This window comes from Gnatocerus cornutus, chromosome 9 (genome assembly GCF_029298725.1).
Source record: "Gnatocerus cornutus isolate USDA-ARS CGAHR chromosome 9, icGnaCorn1.1, whole genome shotgun sequence".
Classification (NCBI taxonomy): domain Eukaryota; kingdom Metazoa; phylum Arthropoda; class Insecta; order Coleoptera; family Tenebrionidae; genus Gnatocerus; species Gnatocerus cornutus.
Genome location: NC_142241.1, coordinates 7488445 through 7511022, shown reverse-complemented (window position 1 = coordinate 7511022; position 22578 = coordinate 7488445). Strand labels below are relative to the sequence as shown.

General features: G+C 42.4%; 11 protein-coding genes across 11 annotated transcripts; 5 read left to right on the top strand and 6 right to left on the bottom strand.

Annotated features, from left to right (window-relative positions):
- Positions 1-1800: 1800 nt before the first annotated feature.
- Non2 (upstream activation factor subunit spp27 homolog Non2) lies at positions 1801-3747 on the bottom strand. Its single transcript, XM_088045494.1, has 4 exons — positions 3626-3747; positions 2866-3080; positions 2529-2786; positions 1801-2473 (listed from the first exon to the last, which is right to left on the bottom strand). The coding sequence occupies exons 1-4, from the start codon at positions 3666-3668 to the stop codon at positions 2216-2218; spliced, it is 774 nt and encodes a 257-aa protein (XP_087901620.1). The 5' UTR covers positions 3669-3747; the 3' UTR covers positions 1801-2215.
- A 119-nt stretch (positions 3748-3866) lies between these two features.
- On the top strand, positions 3867-6224 carry LOC148168438 (cilia- and flagella-associated protein 206). Its single transcript, XM_088045492.1, has 6 exons — positions 3867-4189; positions 4235-4760; positions 4803-5173; positions 5226-5752; positions 5797-5932; positions 5990-6224. The coding sequence occupies exons 1-6, from the start codon at positions 4091-4093 to the stop codon at positions 6209-6211; spliced, it is 1881 nt and encodes a 626-aa protein (XP_087901618.1). The 5' UTR covers positions 3867-4090; the 3' UTR covers positions 6212-6224.
- A 48-nt stretch (positions 6225-6272) lies between these two features.
- Git (ARF GTPase-activating protein GIT1) lies at positions 6273-9216 on the top strand. The gene is made up of 9 exons (XM_088044787.1): positions 6273-6455; positions 6501-6634; positions 6682-6978; positions 7028-7158; positions 7209-7456; positions 7658-7843; positions 7898-8229; positions 8276-8587; positions 8638-9216. Exons 1-9 carry the CDS (start codon positions 6398-6400, stop codon positions 8833-8835), a joined length of 1896 nt encoding a protein of 631 aa, XP_087900913.1. The 5' UTR covers positions 6273-6397; the 3' UTR covers positions 8836-9216.
- LOC148168436 (dynein axonemal light chain 4) lies at positions 9211-9623 on the bottom strand. The gene is made up of 2 exons (XM_088044793.1): positions 9510-9623; positions 9211-9466 (listed from the first exon to the last, which is right to left on the bottom strand). The coding sequence occupies exons 1-2, from the start codon at positions 9579-9581 to the stop codon at positions 9221-9223; spliced, it is 318 nt and encodes a 105-aa protein (XP_087900919.1). The 5' UTR covers positions 9582-9623; the 3' UTR covers positions 9211-9220.
- Positions 9624-9693: 70 nt separating this feature from the next.
- Positions 9694-11592, top strand: LOC148168435 (putative cytosolic Fe-S cluster assembly factor GJ13047). Its single transcript, XM_088044790.1, has 6 exons — positions 9694-9863; positions 9908-10003; positions 10055-10727; positions 10774-10996; positions 11046-11203; positions 11257-11592. Exons 1-6 carry the CDS (start codon positions 9801-9803, stop codon positions 11496-11498), a joined length of 1455 nt encoding a protein of 484 aa, XP_087900916.1. The 5' UTR covers positions 9694-9800; the 3' UTR covers positions 11499-11592.
- On the bottom strand, positions 11488-13913 carry m-cup (ankyrin repeat protein mann-cup). Its single transcript, XM_088044785.1, has 6 exons — positions 13621-13913; positions 13234-13572; positions 12500-13188; positions 12183-12448; positions 12009-12134; positions 11488-11955 (listed from the first exon to the last, which is right to left on the bottom strand). Exons 1-6 carry the CDS (start codon positions 13911-13913, stop codon positions 11722-11724), a joined length of 1947 nt encoding a protein of 648 aa, XP_087900911.1. The 3' UTR covers positions 11488-11721.
- Positions 13914-13993: 80 nt separating this feature from the next.
- LOC148168433 (E3 ubiquitin-protein ligase rififylin) lies at positions 13994-15420 on the top strand. The gene is made up of 4 exons (XM_088044791.1): positions 13994-14297; positions 14345-14475; positions 14530-14616; positions 14666-15420. The coding sequence occupies exons 1-4, from the start codon at positions 14191-14193 to the stop codon at positions 15280-15282; spliced, it is 942 nt and encodes a 313-aa protein (XP_087900917.1). The 5' UTR covers positions 13994-14190; the 3' UTR covers positions 15283-15420.
- Positions 15368-17273, bottom strand: LOC148168432 (DDB1- and CUL4-associated factor 10 homolog). Its single transcript, XM_088044789.1, has 5 exons — positions 16942-17273; positions 16783-16896; positions 16374-16743; positions 16118-16327; positions 15368-16061 (listed from the first exon to the last, which is right to left on the bottom strand). Exons 1-5 carry the CDS (start codon positions 17160-17162, stop codon positions 15447-15449), a joined length of 1530 nt encoding a protein of 509 aa, XP_087900915.1. The 5' UTR covers positions 17163-17273; the 3' UTR covers positions 15368-15446.
- An 8-nt stretch (positions 17274-17281) lies between these two features.
- Positions 17282-18227, bottom strand: LOC148168431 (E3 ubiquitin-protein ligase MARCHF3-like). Its single transcript, XM_088044794.1, has 5 exons — positions 18147-18227; positions 17972-18105; positions 17743-17924; positions 17490-17695; positions 17282-17451 (listed from the first exon to the last, which is right to left on the bottom strand). Exons 1-5 carry the CDS (start codon positions 18172-18174, stop codon positions 17282-17284), a joined length of 720 nt encoding a protein of 239 aa, XP_087900920.1. The 5' UTR covers positions 18175-18227.
- Positions 18228-18238: 11 nt separating this feature from the next.
- Positions 18239-19086, bottom strand: flip (ankyrin repeat and SAM domain-containing protein flippy). Its single transcript, XM_088044792.1, has 2 exons — positions 18407-19086; positions 18239-18360 (listed from the first exon to the last, which is right to left on the bottom strand). The coding sequence occupies exons 1-2, from the start codon at positions 19077-19079 to the stop codon at positions 18239-18241; spliced, it is 795 nt and encodes a 264-aa protein (XP_087900918.1). The 5' UTR covers positions 19080-19086.
- Positions 19087-19113: 27 nt separating this feature from the next.
- knk (cytochrome and DOMON domain-containing protein knickkopf) lies at positions 19114-21923 on the top strand. Its single transcript, XM_088044784.1, has 8 exons — positions 19114-19294; positions 19527-19746; positions 19794-20138; positions 20186-20360; positions 20410-20652; positions 20696-20831; positions 20888-21433; positions 21488-21923. The coding sequence occupies exons 1-8, from the start codon at positions 19255-19257 to the stop codon at positions 21799-21801; spliced, it is 2019 nt and encodes a 672-aa protein (XP_087900910.1). The 5' UTR covers positions 19114-19254; the 3' UTR covers positions 21802-21923.
- The last annotated feature ends 655 nt before the right edge of the window (positions 21924-22578 follow it).

Here is a 22578-nt window from a genome sequence, read left to right as displayed (position 1 = left end):
ATTAAGTTGTTGTTATGTGCTGCTTATATAATCTACCGATGTCGTACCTCTATTGCTAGAGACACTCGAACGTTTGTTTTATCGCCAAGTTTCAAGTGATTTTCGTTTCGTGCTTGTGGCGTCGAAAAATCCATCTAACGGAACATCAAAATAAATCATAATGGCGTGATTAAAATCGAACGAAAATTATACGTCAACGAACGAATCTAGAAAAAAACACACAACTCGAGGCTGTTAACTGTTCCGACGAAACAAGAAGCAGAAATGAAAACAAATTAGCACAGATAAGTTGGAGCACCGCAGGGCGGCCCCTTCGGACCCCTCCTGTTCCCATTACGCTGATTAATCGGCGGCCTGTCAATCTCGACAATGAGATAAAATTAAAATCCGATGAGGAGTGTGAGACAATGGAAGAAATGAAAAATTCAACTGGTCGTCAATCAAGATCGAGTTGGGGAGGTTGACCGGACGAACGTTGGCCGTTCGGATAGTAGTGCCCTCTGTGTGTAGACGTAGGCTCAGGTCAGTAACCGACAGAGACGAGAAACGTAATAAAAATAACAAAATGCGAACACTGACGCTTGCAAAAATAACGGAGAATTTTAGAGGAAATCGCGAGAACCGGACCTGGACGGAATTAGGTGCTTGGGGACCACGGCACGCAGCGGCGGACCCGAAAGAACTAAACATCCCATTAATCAATGCAATTTTTATTCTTTTACGAATGTCCAAAAAAATAGTACCGACCTCAAAAATAAATCATTTTGTAATGAAAAAATTCTCAAACATTATACCAATAGTTTGAGCTTTGTTCTTTCCATTTGAAAAGTCCCCGAAATAGTTTTTTAATTTTTGTGCGACACATTGAAACGTCCTCCTGCATGCTACGCTACTGACTCTCCGTTCTCAAATTTGGTATCGCCCGCTCCTTTTTGTTCCCCTTCCGTAATTAATCCGCGTTTTCGTCACTCTGTCCTTCGCGTAAATTCGACAATGTTTATCATCCCCGAGCGTCGCGTATCCCACCGTCCCATCAATCAAGTTGGTAACCATAGCGACGTCCCGACGCCGACGTCAACCGCCTAAACTGCATCCGCGCTCCTTAAACCAACGCCCAGTTTTTTTTCGCTTAAATACAAGAGTCCACCACCCGAAAGAAAAATCAATATCTTCATAAATACTGCACCCGAGGGTGCATCGCCGAGATCGCGTCGCCTCCGCCGGTTTGAGTTTTTTTTTTGAATCCAGCGACAGCTCGATTGTCGGTCACATGCGGCAGCGGCGACTCGTCAAAGAGCGTGGCCTTGGCGATGCACCAAGGCCGCTTTTCGGCGACGTTGTCGAAAATCGACTTGGGATGTTTTTGAGATGGTTAATACAGCATTGCACTCGAAATCAGGTCATGGTACAACGAAATCGTTTTAGTTGCATGGCAGCGCAAACTGCATTCACTAAAAACTTGTCCCAACCTCTAAACGAGAGAAGAACCAACCAATAAACCGGTCCCCGACGTGCGCATTCGTCATTTTTTAACGCGTTGGAAGCGGCTTCGTCGCGTCCTTTTCTAACTGTGATCGGAAACGGACGAAAGACGGAAATCGAGGAGACATGTTTAAAGGGACGCCAAGACGGCTTCGAAAAGGATTAGGAGGCTGGGGAAGGACAGGCTGCGCCATCTCTAGATGAGATACCGAAACGAACCCTAGTCGTAAACCTGCACAAAGAGTTTGTGGCGTCCTCGGATTCCTGTTTTCAACGATCGTTTTTCAAGACCACTTAGGAGAAAAAAAAAACCTTCGATGTAGGATATTTCAAAATTTATTGAACAAAAATTAAAACTGTATGCACAATGCACATTATTAATTTAGACCAGAAGACATATACAGTGCACAAATCACATACAAACTACTACAGTGTTTTCATACAAAAAAATCTTAATTATAGTAACCTAAAATAATTCCAAACGAGAATGTTCTTAACCTAGAAATCAGTTCAAATGTGTTCAATTATAAAAAGAACATAAGATATGATTCATTAACTTGGGTCAGTAGGTAAAAGTTTCTACTCAACATTAAATTGTTACCACCTAGCGCGAATTACAAACATCCAACTACCAAACAAAATCATTTCAAATTTTTTTTTTTTTGAAAAAATATTGCAAACACTTGGAAAGGCGCTAGAAAGATGTCAAATGGAGGAAAGAAGAGGCTATAATTTAACTAATAAAATGATTTTTCAAGAATTTCATCATACCAAAAGTGCGGAAACGTTTGACACCGATAACTTTGAATAATGCGTCATCGCAGATGGCGTATTGTTTGTTTTTCGGATCATACAAATCGCGTTCTTTTATTATGGCCCAGACTTTCTTGACGACTTCGTGACGAGCCATGGCATCTTGACCGACCAACGCTGCGAGCTCAGGAGACAAGTTCATGGTCTTCGTGTATCCACTTCCACTGCGCTTACCGCCCTGTGAACAAAATATTGCAAAAGTTGTACAAAAACGTGACGAGATTTTGACATACGCCTCCTTTCTTTCCACCCTTGTTCTTCTTTCCCCAATCTGAGTCAGAGTCTGATCCAGAGCCCTTCTTCTTCTTGGGGGGAAGTTTGCGTGTTTTGATTGGTTTACTCTTTTTTGGAGAGTACTCCTCCTCGGAATCTCCCTCAGACGGCTCGCTAGCGCTGGCAGATTCGTCGGACGCCTTCTTTGCCTTTTTAGCGGCAGGCTTCTTTCCGGTTGAGGAACGCTTCTTCTTTTTATCATCCTCGGAGTCCTCCTCCTGTTACATTTTTTTTAAGTTTGGCGCCGCAGCGTTACCAAGGCAACAAACATTGTTGCAATGGTAATCCCCCACTTACCTCTTCTTCCTCCTCCTCTTCCTCTTCTTCTTCCTCCTCCTCGTCCTCCTCAGAATCGTTCTTCTTTTTCTTCTTATCCTTAGAGCTTACGAACTCCATGACCAAGTCGTCAATTTCTTTCTTGCGCGATTGCAAATTTGCGTCGAGTTTTTCTTCCAACTCTTGGCGCACTTTCTTAGCGGATGTCGACGACAAGTCGGCGTCTTTCAAGATGGCTGTGACAGAAGCGCGTTTTTAAATGGGTTTGTTTACGAGCTGATTTCCCGCCAACCACAAAAGGCTCTACTCCGACAAAGAAACGGTACGAAATGTCGAGGAAAGTGACGCTCTGATGAAATCGATGCAAAATTTTGAGTATAAAAATGACAAAATGCTTTCAGGATGCCGCGCATAACCAGCCGACTTGATCCGGGTAAAAAAGCAGAAATACGCGAAATTCGGGAGAGACAAGGTCCTACGAAAATCCCAAATAAAATTCTATAACGATTTTGTTAACAGCATTCGAATGGACAAGGCGTAATTTCAGAGATATCCGCAATTTTACGCCGACATAAAATGGTGTATGCTGGTATAGCGTCGTGCGGCCATTGTTTATATGCGAGTTTCAAACAAACAAGCTTCGGCCAAGAGTAAAATGCCCGATTTTGCACGTGAACCGACCGAGATCCATTAAGAAAACTTGCACGAAAAAATTCAACGAACTCAATTTTGTACATTTCGACGCGATTTCGCAAAAGTTACAAGAAATATCAGGACTTACCGGCGATTTCTTTACGAAGATCTTCCTTCGAGATGTCTGCCATGATGCTAAAGTGAGACGTGACGCTACAACAAGGATGGAAACACGAGTGGTTCGCTTACCGAGCTCCGTTCGCAAAAGAGAGCGCTGCTAGCGTTCCACGATCCCCACCAACGCGCTTTTAACCCCAAATGATTTTTTAAATACAAAAAAAAACAACCAGAAACTGTGAAAAATGACGAAAACTGTCAAAAAAACAATACGATGAGAATTATCGGGGAAATGACAGTTTTGTCAATAATTTCCATGGAAACAACTTTTTCGAATCGGCGAGGTGTGTTGATTGTTTGTTCCGGCCGCAGACGAGACGATCCGCGCGTTTTTTGCATTGTTGGTTGCCGTACGCGGTTTTGCTAATTTTTTCAAACAACTGAACTCGAAAATTCGACTTTATGTGACTTTTTGTGTCATTGTCATCGATCAAACATGAACTGCGACGGAGCCATTCGTAACATCGAAAAAGAAATTCTCAGAGAATGCGCGAATAAGGGGATCCAAATTCACGCAACTTTTCTCAATTATTACGTACGTTTCTGTTTTTTTGATTTCTGAGACTATTTTTGGTTTCAGCTCAAGCTTCTGACATTAGACCCGACGTGGGGAATTACCGATAAAAATGTGGTCGATCGCGACGATGTCCAACGTTTCATCGAGTACGTCGTGTCGAAAATCGAGAATCAGGGCACCCCCGGCATGATAGCCCTGAAAATGCAGTTTTATTTTAATTGCAACTTTCAACAAAAGTTTAAGATAGTGAAGAAGAACCGCTCGGAGCTCTTGGAGAGGTTGCAACCTCTAGAGCAAGAAATTATTGAGATCAAAGCGTTGAATGAGGAAGAAGACTATAATGTGATGTATGGGAAAATTGTCTATTATGTAACTTTGGCGTCTGGGCTAGGGAACCCGAGTCAGGAGCCAGTTTTCAAAGAGGTGAAAGCTGCGCTTGGTAGCATCCTAGACAAGAACGAACTGAAGGATTTTGTCGGTCAACCGAGGTATACCAAGATCGAAAATTTGATGGAGTTTTCGAAGCTGGTGACTGGAATTCGGCTATTCAACAAAGATTGTGGGAAAGGGGGAGAAGGAATGGAAGATCGTGAGTGACTCCACTGTGGTTTCTTTATACTTTTATTTATAGTGCCAAGGCTCATCAACGAGGCCCTGGACGCCACTGCCGCCGAGCTCCAAAAGTCCCTCATCTCCGTCATGGATAAAGTGAATTTGATGACCACAGCATTGGATTTTGTTTATGTCACGGAGCTCAACGAAAGAGGCAACTACGTCGTTATTTGTCGGCCAACAAAAGGATTGACTGTCGAGAATGTAGACTACGTAAAAGAATCCCTCGTCGTCTACAGACAGGTCGAACTCTACATTAGGAAGCTTATCGACGAAGTCGAACGCATTGAAGACCTCTCCTCACAGATTTTCTCCACGTTTCAACGCGCCCTCATCGAGCTCCACCGGGTCGTTATCCACCGCATTGCCATCCCTGTGAATCAAGTCTTTGTATGTTTCCCATCCTCCATCATATCATTTTTGACGAAACGTGTTATTACAGCCCCATTTTCTCAAACTGGCGGAAATATGGTCCAGTCTTCAAGACCAAACTGTGCTCTTAGCTAAAGTCAACCAAATGTTGTCGAATCTTTACAAGTATTTGAAAGTGTTATCTTTTTCGGATTCTACCGCCGAGGTTATGATCCCGCCAGGCGAGTCTGTGATGACGGACGCCGAACGATTACAGCGTCGCCAGGGTGAAAAAATTCCGATCGTGAATATTAACGCTCGAGTCATAGACTCCGTGAATTATAAAGATATTACGAAAATTAAATTGGAGTTCTTGGGATTTTGCGCCTGGAAGCTCGTCATGACAGAAGGAGCTTTATTACCGGGGAACCCCAACTTGGGTGTTATTAAAGTTATGAATTTGAACTTCGTCTTGTCGTCGCTGGAGGCGGGAATTGCGTTCGGAAAAACCCCAGAAAAGTGTATTATGGAGAGTATTAACTTGGCACGAAGAAAACCGGAGCTGATTAACTTGTTGAACGTGAAGAATCGCTTGGTTTTGCTGCAGAACATCAGAGAGTACGAGATTTTTGAGTTTATCCGCGGCTGATGTGTGATTGTAGGTTGGTGCGGGAACCCCCGGAATTGCCTCTTACCACCGAAGTTGAGGTCCAAACCGTGGATCACCCTATCCCTTCATATATCGACGAAAACTACCTTTGGAACGTTTGGGATCTGAAACGAAAGGCAATTCTTTATGTATGTTTACCCAGACCTAAACACCATTTGCAATCCTAGTTTAATGAGACTTTTTAGGCCAATCTGTCGCACTGTAAAACCCACAGTTCCCAAACTTTGAGAAGCTACCACAGATCTAATTTCAAACTCCAGACTACCAGCTTGAAAGAACAGTCGCAACAAACCATGAGGGATAACTCCACGAATGTTCCGAAACCCTCGACTTATCTCTTTGGATTAAGAGGAAGAAAAGACGACAAGCAATTTGTACTCAATGTAACCAAACCTGTTGAGAAATAAACTGAAAAAAGAGCGGTGTACAATTTAAAATTAGCGCCAAGGTCTCCCTCGCGCTAACTTCAGTCTGTAAAGTGACAGTCGCAACATGGCTGACAGTAATATTAACAAGTTCAACTTTGTTTATTTATATTTATAACCTTTTTTGTGTTTACATTTTTTTTTTGAAGACACCTCTCGATTTTGACCATGTCGCGGGCAAAATCTCGTCAAAACGTGGAAATTTGTGGTGACTGCGGTGCCCCCGGTGAGTCATACTCTCCACTTAAACTTCATTAACTTTTAATTGTAGATGCGACATGGGCGTCGATAAACAAAGGGATTTTGTTATGCACACAGTGTTGTAGCATCCACAGGAGTCTTGGGAGACACATTTCCCAAGTCAAGTCCATTCAGAAAAGTAGTTGGCATCCAAATCAGTTAGCTGTCAGTGTTATAACCCTATTCTTCCCAAATTGAATTGTTGATTTTAGATGGTTTGTATGTTGAATAACAATGGTGCTAACAACATCTGGGAGCATTTGCTGTTGGAGAACAACTCGAAATTTATGAAAAAGAAGCCAAATCCCAAAGATCCTATCAGTGTTAAGAGTGAGTTTATCAAAGCCAAACATATGAATTGCGCTTTTACGTTTCGTGACAACGCCACGTATGATGAAGGCTTGGAGAATGAACTGGGAAAACAGTTGCATGCCAGCGTGAGGACGCCGAATTTAGAGACTTCTTTCAGGCTTCTGGTCCAAGGGGCCGATCCTAATTACTTTCACGATGTAGATAACGCTTTTGTAACTTTTTGTTTATTCAATGTCGCCTTTTTAGGAAAGGGGCACCACTCCTTTACACATAGCAGCCAAGTCTGATCAAAAATTACAAGTAGAATTGCTACTTGTTTACGGCGGTGATCCTACATTCCCAGACGCGCACGGAAAAACGCCCATTGATTATGCAAAGTAAACACATGACATCATGCGTTTTTATCAGTCTGAGATGTTGTTTTCAGGAAAAATGTAAACAAAGATGTTTTAAATCGCCTCATTGAGAGTCAGTATGAGCTGACAGACGCTTTTATACAGTATTTGACGCACCGCAAACCCGATCATCAGAATGGTATTCATTTTATCCTCCCCGCTGGAGGCTTCGAATCTAATCCAAATTCCTTGACAAAACTGCAAAAAATGAAGAATGTGTTGTTTGAGCAGTTGGCTATGGATGTCTTCGATGAGATCGACAGACGGGAAACGGAAGCGAGTAAGTTGTCTTAGCAGTAAAGGGGGGTAAAGTAGACTCAACAACATTTGGTTGCGGTTTTGACGTCTGTTGAGTACACAAAACCACAAACGCACTGAATTTGATATTAATTTTCTGTATAATTATGCCGTTCTGATAGGACTTTTTCGGTAAGTTCCTGTTTTGCCTCATTTCCGCTCTGTTTCACACTTATTTTATTAGTTTGGTTGAGCTGCGTTGACGCCATCGATCTTACCGTCGTCCCGTTTCTGCCGGTGGATTCTTCAATGTCGAAACCTCGTAATCAAGGTCGCCAAAAGCTTGCCCGGTTTTCAACGCCTGAATTAAAAAGTTTGGTCTTTGACATTTTGATTGACACCCAGAGGCGTCAGATGTTGGCTGAAAAAGGTAACAATATCCCAAAAAACTATTTTTTTCAAAACCTCTTAATTTTTTAAATAGGTCCGAGTCGTACACATCTCCGCGAGTACTCGCCCGTGTCTGACGACGATCCTCTTTACGACGCCGTCGCCCCAGACGAAGACTACGCCACGCTGCCTACGATACAAGAAGCGGAAAAACCGCCAGAAATACAAACCACGGTGCTGCAGCTCACGAAACAACTGCAACAATCTGACAGCACCATTCTAGATCTCAAAGCGGAAGTAAATCAGTTGAAAGCTCAACTGGAAAGTGTCAAAACAGAGAACAGCGAGTTGAAAAGTCGATTGTCACAAGTTAGGCCTGATACTGTTGTTAATGGAGATGATTTTTCGTCCTTACAGCCAACTTCAGTAAGGTTCGATTGATGAAGTTCAAGTATACAGTTTGGGGTTTCAGAATGGGGACGTGGAACTGCGCCAAAACAAGAAGAATCAGCGTCCGTCGAGCATGTATGAGACACGCGAAGGGTTGAAAACACCCAATTGGCAGCTATTGAAGAATCAAATTAAAAATAACGATCAGTCGCGAAACACCACGCAGAGTCTGTACGGTACGAGTCCGGATAAGCAAACGGTTATAGAATGCACGGAAATGATAACTCGAAGTATCCAGCAGTTGTGTAAAAGTATCCAGGACAAAGAGGATTGTGTTGCTAGTGGGGAGAAAGTCAAGCAAGCTGTGGCGAGGCTGGCCGCTATCTTGCCGAAAGTAAGTCATTTTAGCGAGTGTTAAGAAAAATATTTTCATGTAATTTTTAGGAATTGGACGGGAAAACTATCAAGTTCATGTGTGATATTGTGCCTTTTCTTCTCACCGAATGTTCTTCTCTTCAGAACGCCTGTAAACAGAGCGACTCCGCCGTCATTGACCACCACGTGAATAAAATCAGAGAGTTGGCGTTTTATTTGGCGAAACATACGAAAGACGTGGTGACGAGGTACTCGCCGATTCAATAATTCCATTTGTTATTTCCAATTTTTAACAATTCCTGTTTTAACTTTAGCTTAACTGTACCTCAAACGCAACGGAAAAAGCGCAGTTGCTAGTAGATTTATTTTTCTAAAAGTGAATTCAAAACGGAATGTGCAATGTTGTTATTGACCAACTGATTGTTTTAAGTTGTATTTTTCAAATTATTTTATCGTGTTGTAGTCAATTGTTAGACTGATTTATCCATCCTTTACTTCTGACATTTCTCACGCTAAACATCACCGAATTCCAGTGATGATGTCACAATTTTTTTGTATAAAAATGACTGAAATATTCTTTATTATCGTTAAAGACAGTTTGTATCAACTAATAGCTTTTATATAATCCAATAAACACCTTCATTTAAACGTATCAGCATTTCCACACGACAATCGCCAGATTCCCCCCGAAAAACATATAGAGCAGATTTTGGCACTCGAACGAAATCTCAAAACCGAAACCTTCGCCCACCACTACGTGAAAGGGAGCCCCGAATTTCTTATCCATTTCGTCTTTAATCATTCTCGCGGCTGCTTCGTTATTTGCAGAAAATTTTTCGCAAGCCGTCACCACCAATTCCATAGATTCTTGCTTCATTTCGTCGGGCATATCTGAATGCTATTAATACGAGTTAGTGCTTAAAATCGATAAGATGACTCACCCTTATCAGGGGGTAAGTGTGTATGATTTTTTTGGTTTCTTCCGGTTTTTCACGCCCTTCGCCATCTCCCATCGCACCTCAACCCTACACTAACCGGGAGAAATTGTTTATAACTTTTTACGCTCGTTTGAATTGCAATTAATCGCGCGGAAGATCGTAATTTGGCGCCTGTCATTAAAATGACAGAAACAAAGTGGTACCAACCGTTATGCTGTTAAAGCCCCATGGAAGTGTCCTGTGTTTATTTTATTTTATTAACAATTTACGTTATTTCAAAGTGAATCTGTTGAAATGTCGCGATTCAGCGGAGTCTTGCAGTTGACTGACTTAGACGACTTCATAACACCGTCACAGGTAAGTAAAAATGAGTGTGTACATAACCTAAAATTGCGTTGCAGGAGTGCATAAAACCAGTCCAAATCGACAAAAGTAAGAGTAGCACGGGGGCTAAAATCACAATTCAAGACGATGGATCTTATCTACAAGTCGATGGGGTGGATTTACATGTTGTCATTAACTTCTTCGCATTAAAAAGAACGTTTTAGGATGGCAGTACCCAAAAACTCCAAAAAGTTGAAATTTCCCTTTCTGATTGCTTGGCATGCTCGGGCTGTATAACGTCCGCAGAGAGCGTCCTAGTAACTCAACAAAGCCAAGAAGAAATTCTTAAAGTTTTTGATGAAAACAACAAACTGAAGCTTTCAGGCAACACTGCTGAAATAAAACTGATAATAGTCTCCCTTTCTGTCCAGCCAGTTTTATCCATCGCCCATCATTACAACATTCCAGTGAACGACTGTACTGCCAAGCTTATATCGTATTTTAAGAATTTAGGAGCTGATATGGTCGTGGACATGACCATAGCTGACGATTTTGCACTTTTAGAAAGTCAAAAAGAATTCGTCAGGAGATTCAGAGCTACCGAAAGCGACGGCGTGAAGAACGTTCTACCCATGCTAGCGTCTAGTTGCCCTGGCTGGGTGTGCTATGCTGAAAAAACCCATGGAAGTTACATTCTTCCGTATATTTCTACCACAAAGTCGCCCCAACAAATAATGGGGTCACTCATCAAACAGTGGGTTGGGGGCAACTTAGGGGGCCGTTCCATTTACCACGTCAGTCTGATGCCGTGTTATGACAAGAAACTGGAGGCGGCAAGGGAAGATTTTTTTAATCAGGAAACGGAGAGTCGTGACGTCGATTGCGTTATCACTGCCAGTATATTTTAACACTTAATTTTCGTTTCATAAATGTACCATTTTAGTTGAGCTTCAACAAATGTTGGAAAAAGAAAATTGTGATTTGAAGGACCTAGAAAAGTCGAGTTTTTCCCAACCTTGGCTACTGAAACAGAACGCGGATATCTCCCCTGTTGTATATAGACACACGGGTTCTGGTTCTGGGGGCTATTCAGATCACATCTTTCGATACGCGGCAAAAGAACTGTTCGGTGAAACCGTCGACAACTTGGAGTACCGTCATTTGAGGTCAGAGAACCCAACACCTATGGAATCAAACTAACTGTTAATTTGGCAGAAATCCAGATTTTCGCGAGGTGCTCTTAGAGCGAGATGGTAAAGTCTTGTTGCGCTTCGCCATAGCTAATGGATTCCGGAATATCCAGAATTTGGTACAGAAACTGAAACGGGGAAAATCGCAGTACCATTACGTGGAAATCATGGCGTGCCCTTCAGGTTCGTTGGAACCGAATTCTTTAGTTACTGGTTCTATTTAACTTTGCTTTTAGGGTGTTTGAACGGGGGAGCCCAAATTCGACCCCGTGATGGCACCCCTTTCAAAGAATTGACCAACGAGTTAGAGAATTTGTATTCGTCGTTGCCTGTTCAGTCGCCAGAAGACAATAAATTTGTTAAAGATCTCTATGAAGGATGGCTAGGAGGTCAGGAAAGTGACAAGTGTGTCGCTCTACTGCACACGCAGTATCACGCAGTGGAGAAAACAACAAACGCCCTCAATATAAAATGGTAACAAGGTGTAATTTTCTCCATAAAATAATTTAATTATGTACACACGTGGTTTTAATATAACATGTATCGATGAGGAACAAAAATTGCAAGCAATAGTCTTGTTTGAAAATAAATTACAAGTCTCTCCTGTTAATAAATATAACTTTTTACATTATAATAGTTATAAAAATACCTAAAAACAAAATATCACTTTTTTGAGTCTTGTCGGTTCGCTCCGATTTCGATTAAGGTTCGTGGAGTTTGACGAAACACTCGAGCGTCTTCGGTATTTGATTCCTGTACGGTATTTGAAATTTGCTAATTACGTTGGCGCATAAACATTTCAAATTAACGTGGTTTAAAATGTGAATATCAATATCAGATCGTCGACTCACGTCGATTATGTAATCCGACGGACAAACTCCGCGCGTATTGGGTTGATCTATGTGAGCCCCATATTCCAACAGCAACTTGATCAACTATAGAAAAATTGGGTCAAGTACTTTTTAGCCACTCCCCCGTTCTGACTTACCCAATCGGAGTAGTTTTCCGGTTCCGTGGCTATGTGCAGAGGAGTGGAGCCTTGTTCGTTTTTCGCGTTGACGTGGGCACCACATTCGAGGAGAAATTTGATCACGCTGGGCTTTGGAAATATCACCTAAGTAATGAGTGTAGTGATTGGTCGAAACGAAAACAAACGACTTACGATAGTGTCTTCATCGACGAAGTAACTAGATCTGATGGTGTTATATTTAGAAACGCACAAATGAAGGAGGGAATCTTCTGTGAGGACACTTCTGGGATCGAGGCGGACTAAATTTGTTATTAAATGGACGATTGTTGCGATTTGTTCGGGGGTTTTCGCCGTTTCGATCATGAGATAAATCAAATGAGTAACGCATTTTAAGATTTTATCAAAGAAATCGATTTGGCGTTTATATACAGGACGAATGGTCAATAACTGTCTAATTTCTACAAAAACAAACATGTAAAAAGGATGATTTAGTGGAAAATTAGTCTCACCTAGGACGTCTTTTGTTATCAATTTAAAAGTGCACACTACGTCATGGAACCTTTGCTTGGCGTCATCTTCATTTTTCGGTACCGTTTTTTCGTTATAATCGATCATTTGTCTGACTAGAGCTTGGGCAGTAAAACAGGTGTCTGTGTACAAAATTGAGTCTTTTTCCACCCTAATTTCTAGGGCCCTCCGCCACAGATCTATGCATCTTTGGTACCTCAGCATGTCGGCATATGCAGCCCCCCTGTACATCAAACGGAAGATCGTATCTTTGTGATGTGGCCCTAAAATCCTCTCCGCGATTATTAAACTTTGTGTACGAATCAAATCGAGATCTGTGGCGATATTATCTAACTCCTCCATAGTTTCAAACTCTTTTTGGTACCTGTAGCCCTCACGTAATTCTCGAACTGGTTGTTTAGGCAAAAGCCTGTGCGCTTGTCTACACAATAACCCCTTCCTCCAGTGATAAAGCGCTACCACCGCATCACTGTGCTCCTCTAGCAATGTCGCCCCCATCAGTTCATGAGCATTCGCGAGTTTTTCACTTGAGTAACATATATTTACAGTGAGATAATCGAAAATTCGAATAGCGCCCTTCAGGCAAGCCATTTGAAGGGCGTCGTCTCCATAGCGTGATTTGGCATTGTAATTAGCTCCGTTTTTAAGCAACAACTTTGTGGTCTCTAACCTAAAATGTGTGTTGGGTCAATGACCTTTAGAATTTTCACTTTACCTATGTTCCTGAATGGCATAATGTAGCGCTGTTTTGTTTTGGATGTCTCTAGCGTTGACGTCAGCCCCGTGCTTCAGGAGAAAATCGCACAATTGTGCGCTTTGCACCGAGTTTATAAGACATGTGCCCCCGTTATAATTCGGCCGATTGATATCAGCGCCGTGCTCCACCAAGTACTTGACAATCTCAAAGTGTGTCATGAAGCACGCCGAGCGCACGGGGGTTGACCCTGTGTCAGAGACAGCGTTGATATCAGCATTGTGTCTAAGAAGAATTTCCACCACTGAGAGCTTTCCAGAGACTGCCGCACACCAAAGAGGAGTCACCACGTGTGTGGATCTAAAAGACACAGTTAGTGGCGTCACTACAACACATGGCAGATTTCACCTGTCGTCTGGAACTTCATACAATCCGCGCTGTTCTATGTCCGCTCCACAGACAGAAATGAGATATTCTACAATTTCAGTTTGGCCCTTTTTACAAGCAAGAAACAACGGGGAGCAACCTACTTTAACTCGGTTTACGATTTCTCGACGGATGTTCAAGGAATACTTTTCCAGACGGGTTCGTAATGAATTGGAAAGGCGAGAGCCAGGAACTGAGTATTTACAGGCTTCGAGAAGATCGTGGAAGATGTTGTTTTTGTCATTGACAGGGTCCATTTTCGACGATTTCCACATTTTAAAAAGCTTTTGAAAATTTTCTGGATAATTGTTTTTATTTTGACACTTGACACTTCGACGTCTTCGTATTTCGTCGCCAACACTAAAAAACTAAATTACCAAAAATCACCAAATTCCAAGCTTCAAGAGGGCGCCACATTAAAGTGTCAAGTGTCATTGTTGTTATTTTTAGGTTAGCTAATCCAACAATAATAAATCAATCATGACTCATTTATTTTGATTAAAATATGTGGACGTGAAGATTTTAAGACCCAGATGTTTAATTCCCACGAAAATGCGTTGCAAACAGTGTGGTTCAACGTTCCGACTCTCCATCTGGATTTTGCAATGTGGAGAGTGCAAGGAACAATATTGCACAAAGTGCATGAAGAGAATGAACGGGTAAAATACCACACTTTGTAACCTGAGACTCAAATCTTGATTCGCAGAATCTGCTACTGCGAAAAATGCACAGTTTTAATAACCAGACCGCCAGACATCAGCGAGTTAATGAAGTTAAAAGCAAAAGATCTGCAAGAGTATCTAAACCGTCACAATATCGCCACTTTCGGCTTAGTCGGTAAATGCACCCTTATAAAAAATCTTTTATAAATTAACGTGTTACCACTTGTAGAGAAACGTGAGTTGGTAGAACTGCTGTGTAACAGGAGCATTCCAGTAAAGAACACCAAGAGTTCCACAGTATTGAATAAGATATTTAGTAATAAACTTAATTTTTGTGTAAATTGGTTTTAATCTGCGATTTTAAGGTAATGTCGAGTCCGTTTTGAGTTTGCCAGAGCGACTCAATGGTCAAACTGACCGTAGAAGCCGCCCCATGGAACAACGTCCAGTATATGCATCCAGTAGCTCAGGAAATTTATACCATGATTCTAGATTCAGTGAAAGCCATACTTCAAACACACTCCCTAAAGACAGGCGACCACCTCCACGTCCTCCGCGGCCGCCTCAGCCAAGACCCACGGCTCCCCCTGAAGCTCCCTCAACCTCGACTGCCGAGTCGAGTCCCGTTCTCCTTAAAATTCCCAATTTGGCTAACTACGCGAGCGCTGAAGATCTAGCGACTTTATCGGCGAAGGAATTAAAAGTTTTGCTCACCTACAACAGAGTGGATTACAAGGGCTGCGTGGAAAAAGCGGAACTTTTGGAGAAAGCCGAGCGACTATGGCAAGACAATCGTAAGAGCAAAGATGATTTGCCTGAGAATGTGGAGGATTTGTGTAAGCTGTGCATGGATGCACCGCTAGATTGCGTTCTTTTGGAGTGTGGACATATCGCTACTTGCATCGCCTGCGGGAAAAAGCTGGCAGAGTGTCCGATTTGCAGGCAGTACGTTTCGAGAGTCGTCAGAACGTTTAAAGCGTAGAGATTAAAAAGTGATCAAATTGCACAAGCAAAGTTAGTTGTTAGATGGAGAAAGTTTATTGGTGTTATCTTTGTTCATTAAAACCTTTTTGTGTATACTGTCTGTTAAATTTTAAAAATAAAATGTTTATACAATGTAGGGAAATGAAATTCGTAAGGAAAACTTTACAATATTGGTTTATACCAAACAATTTCACCACCTAAACAACCACTAACCAACGTCAAATCTCTAGGATTAAATTTACAAGAAACCACAATTCCTTTGTGATAATTGTTCATTTGCACTAACGTCGTCAGTTGTTGCGGAGTATCGGGCACACAGTACGACAGTTCTTCGTATTTTCCACTAAAACCCAACAGTCTGATTCCTTTATCATACGGAGAGCAAATCAATCGTCCATCTGGAGAATAACACAACTCTTTGATATAACCCCTCCCAACATTTTTCTCCTCCACGTAATGAGTCAGTCGCGGTAAATTCACTGTAACTCTATTCTTCTCCTCGGGATGCTGTTGAAAGTACTCCCCGAAATTATTCCGCCCGATAAGTCCACTGTTGATGATTCCCATCGACGGCAACTGGAAATTCTCAAACATGTTAGGCTGCGCTTGACGATCACTAGTGTACTGATAGTTTGAAATAAAGCCCATCCACAAATCTGTCGGCCTGAGATTCGCATTGCCATCGTCCGCATTCTCCACAGCTTCATCCTCGTCGAATGATTCGCAGTTTTCATACAGGTAAATCTCTCTCTTCTGGATATCATGGACGCAAGTAAACTGTAAAAACACACATCGAGAATTACGCGCAAAATTTGAAATAAATTCGGTTATACCTCTTCGCTCTCATCCTGGCTGACGCACCGAGACGCGCAGTTCCAGCCATGCGGATGGATTTGTAAGGAACTAATAACTTCAGCATCGATCGTGAAATCCGAGATGAATTCCACGCGATTTCGCCGCCTCGACGGTGAAAATAAATTATTGAATATTGTGGCTGCAGGGAAACTTTGACCGCTAGTTTGCATCAAACGGTACAACATGGGCTGAAATTTGACCATGATTCATATGACGAATTAGTATTGAAACTACCTTGAATGAGCGAAAATCGTTCGCCAGTGTCGCGAGATTGAGATCATGTACAATGACAATGAGACCACCTGTGGTTGAAATTACCATTTTTGTACCATCAGGCGTGAGCTTGGTCCTCATCAAGCCATTTATCACAAGAACTTTATCATATAACATGCTATTTTCAGTGGGGCTTTTCAAATCCCACGCATAGATGCTTCCATCAAAAGCAGACGTGACCATTATGTTTTCATGTTCCAGAAATTCGATATTTTTCACCCAGTTTGAGTGTCCATGTAAGGTTCTTGTCGCGCTTTTTACATTCCTCGTGTCCCAGAGTTTAATCGTGTTGTCGTCAGAGCACGTTGCAAACATTCTGTCATCTAAAAACCTAAGAGAGCATTCAGACTGTTTTCTTAATTCGGTTTACCTGACGCAATTGACGCAGTTATTGTGAGCTTTTTCCATGGTTTTTATCAACTGTTGAGTGGAGGCATCGTACACCAACACGCAGTTGTTCTCGCAGGCAGCCACCAAGAGCTTTCTGCAAGTTTAGGTTATTTCACGTATTGTTGAGTGTCTAACAAACCCGTCAAGACTGTACTCCAAATTGAAGATTCCTCCTCTGGTTTTACCAGGAGTAAAACCACTTTTTTTATACTTATCGATGCTGCTGTACACTTTGGCGATAATGTCATCTTCACAGCCGAGGTACCTTTTGAGCCCCAATTCACGAGATTCCAGAATTTTTGTTATACTGTTCTTAAAAACAGGGTTATGTACAGTGCGCGATGATTTAGAAGCACTCATTTTAATAAACAATCACATACTATAATAAATCGTGTTTATTTTTAAAAACATCAGCCACACATTATTTTGACTTGAACTGTCAATTGTCATGTGCTCACCGTGGTGAAAAACAAAAATCCCTAACTCCTGTCGCGGTTGTTTAAACTTAACGGATTCTGTTGGAGCTTGTTTGCAGACAGAATGACTTTCAATTTACAATTCTTTTTGTACCAATCGCTCCAATACTCGATGTACTTTTCTATCGTTATTACCAACCATGAGGTGTAAATAAAGTTAATCGCTGCAATGCCTTCTATTTCGTTAGAAAAAAAATCAATTTTTGGTTACCGAAAATCGCGGAAAAACCTGTAATATTGGAAAAAAGGCCACTTCTGTTGTTCTTCGACAATGATTCACATAGCAGCATCAACATGTACGTCGACGTCACCGTCGAGGGCGTGTACACGATCAGCGTCAGCAGGTCCACCATCAACTCGCGCAAATGTTCGTTTGGGTGTCTCAGAAAGACGAAAATTGACCATAGAATTCCGTACCTATCAATTCTCACTTAGAAAACTGATTAGAGCTAATGAGGTTTTACTTTGGTTCTCTTATCACTCTAAAACCATAATGACACAATTCGCAGTCATTTCTATTGGATTCGTTCAACCAAATTTCTAAACAGTGCAAATGGGCTAGAGCGATAGTTCCTTTACAGAGACAGGGAGTGAGTAAATTTCCTGAGCTATTCCCGCCGTGACAAATCCGACAGATGTAATCTTCCTACAAAACAATCGTGACTATTTTATCGTAATTTTGGGATAATCCACATCGAATTGGATGCAGATTTCTTCACATTTCCGAGCTTGCTTGTTGAGAACGGGACGTGTTAGAGCGTTCGGAGGGATGAAGATATCGGGGAGTCCCTGGATTGGACGGCCTAGGGACCTTGTCAGCGAGTCATCTAAAAACACTCTAACTCTTCACTTTAAGTTTTTCACTCACTTGATGCCGCCGAGGTAGATTCTCCCATTTGATTACTGCGAATTTTGAAATGAAATGTCACATAACGCCAAAGTTTGAGCGACTTGCAAGGCTTATTTGATTGAAGCAAGAGTTAGGTGTTTTTCAAAATCAAGACTATTTTTGTCTTTAATTTTTGGGGACGCCCCGTGTTGGAGAAGTAGCTCGATGATGGTTCTATCACAGTTTAAAATGGCTGCAACGTGAAGGTTTAGATCAAATTGTGAGTTTTTAAGACACACCTGCACGTAAAAGAGGTGTCCATCCACTGTGGTCCTGAGAATCCACGCTTTGAGTGTGTTTTAAAGCAAATTTGACGCTCTCTAAATTGTTGGAGTCCACAGCGTGATGTAGGATATTAAGACCATTGATGTCGGTACTCCCAACATCACAATTTTTGTCAACCAAAAATGCCGCGATTGTTAAGTGTCCCAGACTGACCGCAGTCATCAACGGACTTCTTTTAGAGTAGAACGTCGCAGTGTTTACATTAGCCCCTAAAGTCACCAACAGACTGACCAACTGAAGATCATTCTTCTCAATCGCTTGATTCAGTGGCGTCTTCATGGCGTTGTTTTCCACTTCTAACAATAAAGGTTTAGAGTGCGCGATTTTCCGGATTAAGGGTAACTTCCCCACAGTTACCGCGCGTTTCATGTGTAACGTCCAAAACCCTTCGTCCGTCGTAGCCCCTTTGATCATTCTCCACTCGCCGCCGTCTTCTCTCTTCAGTCTAAAGTCGTAACAAGTGCACGGAGCCAACCCTCGAACCTTAGTCTCGCTCTTTTCGCCCCAGTACACGACCCGCCACTGCTTCATCTCATCCAACATCTCCAACACACACATTCCGTGTAAATCATCGTGGTTTTTCCAAGAAATGGTGATGTGGTTGAGACCGCGATTGATCATCGCCATTATTGATCAAACAAGTCTCGCGCTTGATCCATCGTTGAAATTCCCGCTGCGTCGAGCGAGGCCGAAGAACGCAGCCTTGCAAGAAGGTAGAAAGTTGTAAGAGTTCGAGTATGTCGGCGTGAAATCGCATTTCTTGCGACAAAATGCCAAAACGGTGCAAGTTGCGGTCGTGAAAATGCGGATTTTTGTGTTCGTGGCCCTTTTAATTGTCTCAGGTGAGTTTCTCCAGAAAATTTAAAAGAGTCTTCACATGAGTCCGGAGGTGACGTGGGGCAACCCGGAAACGGACTATTGTAAAATTCCAGAGGAAGTTGAACTGTGAAGACTTTTTATCAAGGTCACAGTCATTGTTTTATTTAAAAAAGACTAAATTTTTGTACCATAAGGAAAAGACACTTTCTTCAGAAAAAGTGGAGCATGATCTCGTTCTACCGTCTGTTGTTTTAGTTCTATGTCAAGACAGCGAAGGCCCATACAAGGGTAAACACATCGGAAAACTTAACTCGTACCACCATGAAGTCCACGGCGATGTCTACGCCGTCGATGATTATACTCTTCTGTTAACATCGTTCGATTACGACGGCAACGGCGCTGATACGTTTTTCTGGGCCGGGGCGTCGAATCGCCCCGGTCCTCAAGGTTTCATAGTTCCGGATGAATACGGAAAGTATGTTTCCACCTCCAAAACTCCATCACACTCACTTATTTCTTTAGAACCAACGTTCTGGCTCGCTACCTTCAAAAGGACTTCACTCTAACACTGCCCGATGATAAAAAAATCACCGATATCAAGTGGTTTGCGATCTATGACCTCTTAAGCCAGAACACTTTTGGTGATATTTATATCCCCGAAGAATTTGAGCCGCCCACTGTACAGAAAATCCCACAATTAGCAGGAAAGTCGAATTCAGTGTCGTCAGGCGCTGTGGAAATCCTTGATGCAAAAAGAATAAAACTGAACGAGTTTAAGTATGATGGAAAAGCAAAGGCGCACTTTTGGGCGGGGGTGGGGGCGCAACCTGTCTCAAAGGGGCACAAAGTTCCTGATGAATACGGATAGTGAGTTCGTTGAACGGGTTTAACTGGTTGCCTAACTCAAAATTCAGTTTAGATCCATTGCGGGAGTACCACGGCGAAACCATCACTTTAGAACTGCCTGGAGACTTATCAATTTTCAATATCGATTGGTTTAGCATCTTCGATCTCGAAACCAAAGAGAACTTAGGGTCTATTATCATTCCTGATGGTCTCAACGTGCCGCCGTCTCTCATCAAAGTTTTCGTAAGTTTGTGCTGATTGTGCAACCCTCAGAGTCAGTTGTTTTGTTTAGCCCCACAAGCACCATTTTCCCAACTGTCTGCAACTCCACAAAGACTTTCAAGTCTCGTGGGAAATTTTCGGACCAGCTATTACGATACAGTTAGCTGGACAAGTCGACGAGAATGCTTACATGGCGTTTGGAATATCCGGCTCGATGGACCAGAGTCAGATGTTGGGTTCTGACGCTACAGTGGCGTACTTGGACGGTTATAGAGGCTTTGCCATGGATTATAATATCACAGCCTTGACTCCGGTACGTTCTTAATATGTTTTGGTCAAAACTAACGAGATTGCAGTGTGTTAAAGTATTGGGGCAGTACAAGGGCGTGTGCAAAGATGACCTCGTTGGAGGCCAAGAAAGTAATCAGATACACACGGCGACGAGGGAGAACGGTATCAATATCATAACTTATCGGCGTTCTTTAATATCACGTAAGATTTTTGATAGCTCTTGGGGGTTCTAAACGCAATCAAACTACAATTTCCAGCGGACCACGGCGACAAAGAGTACCCCACCACGGGCTCGATTTACATCATCTGGGCGATGGGTCGCCTCGACCACAATAAAGAGCCCACATTCCACGATTTTTACCCCAAGAGCAACATCAGCATAGAACTCAACCCCAAAGAGCCAACTTCTAATTGTTTCTCTTTCACCCGTTCGGATACACGTCTTCGTGAGCCCTGGCCGAAAGGTCAGATCTACGACAAGACAATTCGCACGTTTAGGGCTTACTTAGGTCCGTCTGGGGGTGTGAGGGGGTACCAAGGAGCCACGGGTCAAACAGCGACAACTTTAGCGTGGTACGTGAATGGCTTTCTAGCGCCAGAATTGTGGTTGCGAAGGGGGTTGACCTACGCTTTTCGTGTTTATGGTGGTAACAACCCCCATAGCGCTGAGTTTTACCACCCGTTGATAATCACAGATGAGCCTCACGGGGGGTTCGATAGACTTTCGGATGAAGCTCAAGCGAAGATTAGGGTGTTGGCGGGGGTGGAGTACTCGAGAAGGGGGCGGCCTAGGCCCACCTCAGGTAAGAACTCTCGGAAATAGGGTGAATGACATAAATTTTACTTCCTTCTTTTAGCTGGGCCTTTGTGTTTAGCCAAACACAAAGACAACGCGGATCGCCGTTTAGACGATGACTTCGCAACATTCAAGAAGTTCAACCGATCACTAGTTTACTCCTGCGAAGAAGGGGAACCAGGGATCCTAGAACTCACCCCCAACACCTCATGGCCGGATACAGTTTACTATAATTCGTTTACGCAAGCAAATATGGGGTGGAAAATCCACGTGATCGACAGTTTTTCATCAAGATCTTCCGGGAACGCGTTCCATATAAGCCGCTTCCTCGTGTTTGTTCTGTTTGTTAAACAATTGACGAAATTGTTTATTTAAGCAGCAGTGATGCCATAAGACTAGATGACAGGACTTAATTATTTATTGTAATTGATATTCCTGAAAATTATTTATAAATAAAGTGAATCTGTCGGCGACGACGGGATTAGTGGACATAAAAATCTGAGTTTTATTTAAGAGCGGAAAATCTGCGAGGGTGACAGAATCTGTCAGTGAGATTCGCGAATTGTAATGTAAACAATAAATAAACTCGGACATGCGAAGCATTGTGGCGGAATGTGTAAACAGCGAATTGGGTCGTGTTAACGAACTTGTATTGCTGGTTGCACAGTATCTCGGCCATAATCACCTATTGTTCAAGGAGGCCTTGTTTTTGCTTAAATGTTGGTCACACTGTCTTCATTTTAATTTTTCTGAAACTCAAACCGACATATTTCAGATTAAAAACTGATTGTTTATGCGATACTGCAGCAAAGATTTTTTCAAACACCCTGTAGATCGCGATTATTTATAACCGTAATTCATCAGCGTAAAATTCCAGAAACTGACCCGCCGCATTCGTAGATTTTCATCAACAAAATCAATCTGGAACATAATCAAATTCTCGCTTTATCGTCTCTCACCCCTGTCGATCTATAAAACAGATTTATCACGACGAAAAAGAGACTAAATAAACACGAACATCGGGCATCCGAGAGAGATGTAAAACAGGCGTCGAAATATTCAGACGGCTGCACTCACCCCACGTTGCACCCTTGTAAGGGATAAATAATCTGTGAAACCGTATAAAGGGATGAATACAAGGGTCTTAAATGC

What these genes read in the sequence shown, in the direction of transcription:
- Non2 (XM_088045494.1), bottom strand. Translation starts at nt 3,668, where the DNA reads ATGGCAGACATCTCGAAGGAAGATCTTCGTAAAGAAATCGCCG. An exon ending in TCTTCGTAAAGAAATCGCCG is followed by an intron (nt 3,081 to 3,625) that starts GTAAGTCCTGAT and finishes CTTCTGTCACAG; the next exon opens with CCATCTTGAAAGACGCCGAC. An exon ending in AAGAGGAGGAGGAAGAAGAG is followed by an intron (nt 2,787 to 2,865) that starts GTAAGTGGGGGA and finishes AAAATGTAACAG; the next exon opens with GAGGAGGACTCCGAGGATGA.
- LOC148168438 (XM_088045492.1), top strand. Translation starts at nt 4,091, where the DNA reads ATGAACTGCGACGGAGCCATTCGTAACATCGAAAAAGAAATTCTCAGA. An exon ending in CAACTTTTCTCAATTATTAC is followed by an intron (nt 4,190 to 4,234) that starts GTACGTTTCTGT and finishes TTTTGGTTTCAG; the next exon opens with CTCAAGCTTCTGACATTAGA. An exon ending in TTGCTGCAGAACATCAGAGA is followed by an intron (nt 5,753 to 5,796) that starts GTACGAGATTTT and finishes GTGTGATTGTAG; the next exon opens with GTTGGTGCGGGAACCCCCGG.
- Git (XM_088044787.1), top strand. Translation starts at nt 6,398, where the DNA reads ATGTCGCGGGCAAAATCTCGTCAAAACGTGGAAATTTGTGGTGACTGC. An exon ending in GGCATCCAAATCAGTTAGCT is followed by an intron (nt 6,635 to 6,681) that starts GTCAGTGTTATA and finishes TGTTGATTTTAG; the next exon opens with ATGGTTTGTATGTTGAATAA. An exon ending in TGGCCGCTATCTTGCCGAAA is followed by an intron (nt 8,588 to 8,637) that starts GTAAGTCATTTT and finishes TGTAATTTTTAG; the next exon opens with GAATTGGACGGGAAAACTAT.
- LOC148168436 (XM_088044793.1), bottom strand. Translation starts at nt 9,581, where the DNA reads ATGGGAGATGGCGAAGGGCGTGAAAAACCGGAAGAAACCAAAAAAATC. An exon ending in ACACTTACCCCCTGATAAGG is followed by an intron (nt 9,467 to 9,509) that starts GTGAGTCATCTT and finishes TCGTATTAATAG; the next exon opens with CATTCAGATATGCCCGACGA.
- LOC148168435 (XM_088044790.1), top strand. Translation starts at nt 9,801, where the DNA reads ATGTCGCGATTCAGCGGAGTCTTGCAGTTGACTGACTTAGACGACTTC. An exon ending in ACTTCATAACACCGTCACAG is followed by an intron (nt 9,864 to 9,907) that starts GTAAGTAAAAAT and finishes ATTGCGTTGCAG; the next exon opens with GAGTGCATAAAACCAGTCCA. An exon ending in AATCATGGCGTGCCCTTCAG is followed by an intron (nt 11,204 to 11,256) that starts GTTCGTTGGAAC and finishes CTTTGCTTTTAG; the next exon opens with GGTGTTTGAACGGGGGAGCC.
- m-cup (XM_088044785.1), bottom strand. Translation starts at nt 13,913, where the DNA reads ATGTGGAAATCGTCGAAAATGGACCCTGTCAATGACAAAAACAACATC. An exon ending in GATAACAAAAGACGTCCTAG is followed by an intron (nt 12,449 to 12,499) that starts GTGAGACTAATT and finishes TTGTTTTTGTAG; the next exon opens with AAATTAGACAGTTATTGACC. An exon ending in TCGTCGATGAAGACACTATC is followed by an intron (nt 12,135 to 12,182) that starts GTAAGTCGTTTG and finishes CTCATTACTTAG; the next exon opens with GTGATATTTCCAAAGCCCAG.
- LOC148168433 (XM_088044791.1), top strand. Translation starts at nt 14,191, where the DNA reads ATGCGTTGCAAACAGTGTGGTTCAACGTTCCGACTCTCCATCTGGATT. An exon ending in CGCCACTTTCGGCTTAGTCG is followed by an intron (nt 14,476 to 14,529) that starts GTAAATGCACCC and finishes TACCACTTGTAG; the next exon opens with AGAAACGTGAGTTGGTAGAA. An exon ending in AGTATTGAATAAGATATTTA is followed by an intron (nt 14,617 to 14,665) that starts GTAATAAACTTA and finishes TGCGATTTTAAG; the next exon opens with GTAATGTCGAGTCCGTTTTG.
- LOC148168432 (XM_088044789.1), bottom strand. Translation starts at nt 17,162, where the DNA reads ATGAGTGCTTCTAAATCATCGCGCACTGTACATAACCCTGTTTTTAAG. An exon ending in ACGATTTTCGCTCATTCAAG is followed by an intron (nt 16,328 to 16,373) that starts GTAGTTTCAATA and finishes GTCAAATTTCAG; the next exon opens with CCCATGTTGTACCGTTTGAT. An exon ending in GCCAGGATGAGAGCGAAGAG is followed by an intron (nt 16,062 to 16,117) that starts GTATAACCGAAT and finishes GTGTTTTTACAG; the next exon opens with TTTACTTGCGTCCATGATAT.
- LOC148168431 (XM_088044794.1), bottom strand. Translation starts at nt 18,174, where the DNA reads ATGGGAGAATCTACCTCGGCGGCATCAA. An exon ending in ATCTACCTCGGCGGCATCAA is followed by an intron (nt 18,106 to 18,146) that starts GTGAGTGAAAAA and finishes GAGTGTTTTTAG; the next exon opens with ATGACTCGCTGACAAGGTCC. An exon ending in AGGTTTTTCCGCGATTTTCG is followed by an intron (nt 17,452 to 17,489) that starts GTAACCAAAAAT and finishes ACGAAATAGAAG; the next exon opens with GCATTGCAGCGATTAACTTT.
- flip (XM_088044792.1), bottom strand. Translation starts at nt 19,079, where the DNA reads ATGGCGATGATCAATCGCGGTCTCAACCACATCACCATTTCTTGGAAA. An exon ending in GACACCTCTTTTACGTGCAG is followed by an intron (nt 18,361 to 18,406) that starts GTGTGTCTTAAA and finishes TTCACGTTGCAG; the next exon opens with CCATTTTAAACTGTGATAGA.
- knk (XM_088044784.1), top strand. Translation starts at nt 19,255, where the DNA reads ATGCGGATTTTTGTGTTCGTGGCCCTTTTAATTGTCTCAG. An exon ending in TCGGCGTTCTTTAATATCAC is followed by an intron (nt 20,832 to 20,887) that starts GTAAGATTTTTG and finishes TACAATTTCCAG; the next exon opens with CGGACCACGGCGACAAAGAG. An exon ending in GCGGCCTAGGCCCACCTCAG is followed by an intron (nt 21,434 to 21,487) that starts GTAAGAACTCTC and finishes TCCTTCTTTTAG; the next exon opens with CTGGGCCTTTGTGTTTAGCC.